Below are 5,709 nucleotides of genomic sequence, written 5' to 3'. Positions count from 1 at the left end.
GGCTCGACAAGGCGAACTTCCAGCAGCCCTATATCACCAACCGCACCTTCATGCTGGCTAAGGAGGTACTTGTCTCAATCTCTCTTTCTCATTTTGTTTACTTGGAACCTAAATAGTTCATACAATTTTCTTCAGAGGATTTCTAAGGTCTTCAAATACCCAACACTTATACCCACTGGTAGACCAGAAATAGTATTCTATGTCCTTTTACAGACTTTTTGAGCCCTGGTGGTGCAGTGGTTAAGAGGTAGGCTGCTAACCAAAAGGTTGGCATTTTGAATCCACCAGCCACTCTTTAGAAACACTATGTGGCAGTTCTACTCTGTCCTAAAGGATAGCTATTAGTCTGAATCAAGCAACAGCAACAGGTTTTTTTTGTCGTAGACTCTTTGGAGAGCTAATTATACCAAAGGACATTTTATTTTGGTCTTTAGGATACGGAACATTGAGTTTTACTCAAAGAGGAGCTATTTGGTAGCCCACCTAATGATTTCTTTTTTGCTTCACACCTTGGTACATTCTATTAAACTCATGCACACATCTGAATTCTTTCTTTGGTCTTCATGGGATTGCTCTGGGCAGAGGGGCTGGGGTATATCTCTACTTACAGACTTCTATCTCTTCAGTGTCCAGGTACTTAGTCTTTTCTTCTTTTCCAGGCCAGTTTGGCAGATAACAACACTGATGTTCGTCTCACTGGGGAGAAACTGTTCCACGGAGTCCATGTAAGCCTAGTCAGGGTGCCAGCTGTGGTTATTTGAAGGGTGGTGATGATGGTTTGGGTCTTCTGGACTTCTGCCTTTTGTGAGTGATCCCTGCTGTTTAACTTTTGCTCTGCAGATGAGTGAGCGCTGCTATCTGATGAAACAGGTGCTGAACTTCACTCTTGAAGAAGTGCTGCTTCCCCAGTCCGATAGATTCCAGCCCTATATGCAGGAGGTGGTGCCCTTCCTGGACAGACTCAGCAACAAGCTAAGCCAATGCGTAAGTTCTCCTCTCAGCCCAAGTCCACCCATTCCTAGCTGCTTTCCTTACTTCTCTCCTTCTTCCATTTAAAGCCCCTTTCTTCACCTTAACCCACACTCTTCCCCTCCTCTTCTGTCCCCTCTACTCCCAGGATATTGGCAGTAAGAGGTGCCTCAGCAACACTATTGTCAAAAGTCATTTGGAATAAGAGAGTGTTTGTTTTTACTTTGAGTCACATTTTGAGTTTATGGTGGTGAACAGGGTGCAAAAAAACGAGTACATGGAAGCTTCACTTGTTCCTAGAGAACAACAACTTAGGTTATGTGTGATGAAGAATGTGTTAGAGCTTTAAGGCAAAAAGCCTAGCTGAGGAAATGGAGAAACTGAGTTAAAGTTCTTGGGGGAGGGGCATGGGAAACAGAAAGTGAAAAAGAGGAGAGTGGGAAGGTTTAATGTTCAGGATGGGTGTGCAGAGACTGTGGCCCCTTTGATGTCATGGGACGTGACAGAGTCAGAGAGGTGTGTGAACTTGATGCCTCTGAACACGTAACACTCTGAGAAAAGTTTTGAGTGGAATGGGCACCTAGTATTTATCATAGAGGGGCTACTGTTCACTCCTGACGTTTATGCACTTTTCTTGTTCTGAAGGCATGTTTTTGATGCGGTACAATCTGGGTTTTATTCCTGAGGGAATTTGTATAAACTGCTCAACTTTTTCCACAAACTGAAACCTCAGTAGGGTTTCCTAAAGTTGAAGAGAGGTCCCATGTAAGGGAAGTGACTGGATTTTGGTGTCCAAGGGAATTCAAGAGCCCAGGAAATCTAGGTCATTGGTGGAATCTAGGTCACTGTGGGTAAAATTACTAGAAGCTTTCATCCCAGGTGAATTGTAACATGCCCCATATAGAGAGGCTGAGTTTCATTAAGCTTCAGCATAACCGCATTAAAATAGTTCCTCTTGTTTTCATTTTGTAGCACATTCAGGGTGATGACCAGCATATCCAGAGAAATGTGCAAAAGCTGAAGGACACAGTGAAAAAGGTACTACTGATAACTATTAATGCTAAGTTGTTAAATAGGAGAGACAAATGTTGTCTTTCTTTCCTTTTTTTACTCTGTGATTTCTGTTTTATTCTTCTACCATCAGAGTGATCATTTAAGTGCATAGGTATATATATGTCTATATATCTATAAATCAAATTCTAAATTTCGAAATCATAGAATTCTAGCAGTTGCTGGGAACTTAGGTCATCTAGTCTCATTACCCCATGATCTCCAATGGCCAGTGACAGAGCCAGGGCTAGAACACAGTTCTCCTGAATTCTAGACCAGCACTTTTTCCCAGCAGCAAGACATATTTAGCTGTAGTATTATTAATTCTTAGGGGAATTTCAGTTACCTATTGACTCATGTAATGTGAGAAAAACTTGTTAAAAACTAGAAAAGTGCCTTGGAAAAATTTATTTTGAAGTGATTTTTAGAGATGTTATTTCGATGATTTAAAATTTGGAAAAATAAACTTAGAATAGCAATAACAAAAGAACTAGACTGCCACATAGGGAAAATTTCTGGAATGATTGATACTTACATTTAATTATCCTAAAAAAGCCCAACACCTATCAGTTTCTGTTTATAAGCAACAATTGGAAAAAAACCTTGATTTTTTTTTCAGAGTTTTAAATAGAGTGAAAACATTAGCAAAGATTGCTTTATTTGAGTGAAAAGGAAATCTGAATTGGAAATCATTTTTTCTTTCTCTCTCCTCCTCCTTGTTTCTGGTTTCCTTCCCGCTTCCCTTAACAAATCTCTATTGACTATCTATCTATCATGGACCAGTATATGTTTCCATATTGAATGATACTCTCGGATGGTCTTGCTGGGGATAAGACTCAACATCAAAAGACTCCACCTGTTGTGACTCACCCAAAATCCAGAGGAATGATTAAACCAGTTGTCCTCTAGTTGATCCTGATTCATGGCGAACTTAAGTGTGGTTAGAGTAGAACTGTGCTCCATAGGGCATTCATTGGCTGATTTTTTCAGAAGCAGATCTCCAGGCCTTTCTTCAGAGGTGCCTCTGGGTGGACATGAACCTCCAACCTTTCATTTAACCGTGTTAACTGTTTGCACCACTCAGGGACTCTGAGGAATGACCAGTAGGTGAGAAAGTGATGGTCCTGCAAGCAGGTGCAATTAAACTCTCAGAACTATGCAGGCTCTAGTTGATGGAATTTTCAGTATCAAACTTAACCTCATTTCTCTCTTTTTTTGATCTTGAGATATAGATATATATATTTAAAAATTTCTTCCCAAGTATAATTTCATGAACATAATTGTTTCTTCCTTTGGGAAGGCTTTGCAGTTTCTCATTATGAAGAACAATTCTGTTGTTATAGAACTATTACTTAGATGCAGAGGGCTGAATATTAGTACGCCATAGCCAAGAAGCGTTTTGTACTTTTTCCTTAAAAATAACCCTGATGTCAGCATATTTTGTAGTCTATATAAAAGTGAAGTGAGCAAAATTTGATTGTGATCTGTATGTGTGTCTTGGTTACCTAGTGCTGCTGTAACAGAAATATCATAAATGGACGGCTTTGACAAAGAGAAATTTATTTTCTCACAGTCTAGTAGGATAGAAGTCCAAAGTCAGAGGGTCAGCTCCAGGAGAAGGCTTTCTCTCTCTGTCGGCTCTAGAGGAAAGTCCTTGTCATCAGTCTTCCCCAGACTAGGAGCTTCTACGCACAGGAAACTCCTTCCAAAGGATGCACTCTGCTCCTGGCCTTGCTTTCTTGATGGTATGAGGTTCCCCTGTCTCTCTGCTTGCTTCTCTCTTTTATATCTCAAAGAGATCGACTTAAGATACTGTCTAATCTTGTAGATGTCATCAATATAATTGCCACTAATCCATCTTATTACATTAAAGTGATACAATTTACAACACACAGGGATATCACGTCTGAGGATAAAATGGTAGACAATCATACAATACTGGGAATCATGACCTAGCCAAGTTGACGGATATTTTCTGGGCACACAATTCAATCCATGACAATGGGTAAAGAGAGATTTTAAAACCTTTAATCCATTTTGCGGAGAATCAACTCTCACATTTGCCATGTGGAAGAGTGATTGTGCTTTTTTTCCGTAGCCCCAGAAAACACATGCAAGAGAAGAAAGTTATCCAGAGAAAGCTCAACTGGTCTGAAGTGGGGGCGGGGGGGGCAGTCTTGGGAGGTATTAGTTCCCCATCACTGGAGACAAAAGGGAGAGCAGGCTGCAGTAGAGTGTATGAGAGCAGGGCAAGGTGAGCTTCAAAATTCTTTATAGTCTTGGGAGTCTGAGATATAAAAAATATCCTTTGTCACTATGTCAAAGGAAGCATGGAAAAGTGGGGTGGTGGAAGAAAGGAGGGATAGAAAGGAGACCACAGTATATGGGACAATGGTGATTTATGATTTTTAACAAAATAATCCAGAGCAAATGTAATAGATGAATTTCAGTGGAGGATGCTTTGAGTTTGAATTTGGTTTCTCTGTCCCATTGAGTTTGAGAGCCACACTCATCTCTATACTACTTGAAAGGAGGAGAAAGGGACTGGGTGTTAGGACCTGTATCTGATGTTCTATTAATTAAAGCAACTGGAAAGGACTTATTTGGTATTTTTCCCATGAAAGTGAAACTTTTTTTTTTTTTTTTTTGTCAAGAAGGTGAGCACAAGTAAAGCTAAAGTTGGTAAATGTGTGATTTTGATTTAGGCTGTTTGAGCTGAGTTGTTATAAATAACTGGTCATAGACAGTTGTGGCACTATGACACAGGGCAAGACATGTGGATGGCATTCGGGATCCCCAAGTCCCAGCACAACTTTGATATGTTTGCTTTAGTGAGGAACAGGGTGGCCAACCCTCTGCTTAGGTTTTAAACAGCTCCATCTGTGTGAGGTACAGTTGAGAGGATGCCTGCTGGTGCTCGCTCAGTTGCACCAACCACAGTTTTAAGGTCTTTGGCAAGTCCTATTACACTCTTGCTAAAAGGATATCCTTTTTATATCTTTTTCAAAAGGTTAAAGCTTGATTCGTGTCTCCATGAAACGAATCATGCAATTTCACTCTAATTTGTTCCTTTTTGGAAAGAAAGGTGAAAATGCTCAAACACTTTTGTGTTCTTATTTCACAGCTTGGAGAGAGTGGAGAGATTAAAGCAATTGGAGAACTGGGTTTGCTGTTCATGGCCCTGAGGAATGCCTGTGTTTGACCAGAGCAAAACTGGAAAATGAGTGACCAACACTTTTTGCCTGTTAGAAACAACAATAAGATGCATTTTTTTTTTTTTTTTTACCTAAAAGAAAATGGAAAGTCAAACTTCACCATCATGAGTGGATTCCAAATGAACCTCTGCTTAGCTTAAGGAGGAAAACAACGTCACTTGTGCCTATCTGACTAGAAAGTAGACCTTTCAAACATAAAGAGATTTAGTGATAACGTTTTATTGTAACAGGTGTCTTACATAGGGAAAATATTTTAATTTTTTAGGCAATTATCTATTCCCACAAAAGGGATTGCTTCCCGTTACTCTAGGGGGAAAAAAGTTAAATAACTTCATACTTCCATGTAACAAATACTTTATATTTATTAATTTATTTATTGTTGTAAGTATACATTTATGCCATTTTATTAATGTGAATTTATTTATAGAAATATGTGATATTGCTACTTGATTTTATGGCTATTATTAATATTTAT

At 39.4% G+C, this 5,709-nt stretch overlaps 1 protein-coding gene across 1 annotated transcript in view; it reads left to right on the top strand.

Moving 5' to 3' along the window:
• LOC101355297 (interleukin-22) overlaps window positions 1-5,285 on the top strand; it is an 8,918-nt gene extending 3,633 nt beyond the window's left edge. Inside the window, exons 4-5 of the mRNA XM_012558401.2 lie at window positions 1,942-2,007; window positions 5,144-5,285. Coding sequence (XP_012413855.1) covers window positions 1,942-2,007; window positions 5,144-5,221 — 144 coding nt within the window. The 3' untranslated portion in view covers window positions 5,222-5,285. The remainder of the gene's footprint in view (window positions 1-1,941; window positions 2,008-5,143) is intronic.
• Window positions 5,286-5,709: the final 424 nt, after the last annotated feature.

Source organism: Trichechus manatus, unplaced genomic scaffold (genome assembly GCF_000243295.1).
Source record: "Trichechus manatus latirostris isolate Lorelei unplaced genomic scaffold, TriManLat1.0 scaffold00164, whole genome shotgun sequence".
NCBI lineage: Eukaryota > Metazoa > Chordata > Mammalia > Sirenia > Trichechidae > Trichechus > Trichechus manatus.
Note: the sequence above shows the minus strand (reverse complement) of the source record. Positions and strands in the feature narration are given on the sequence as shown.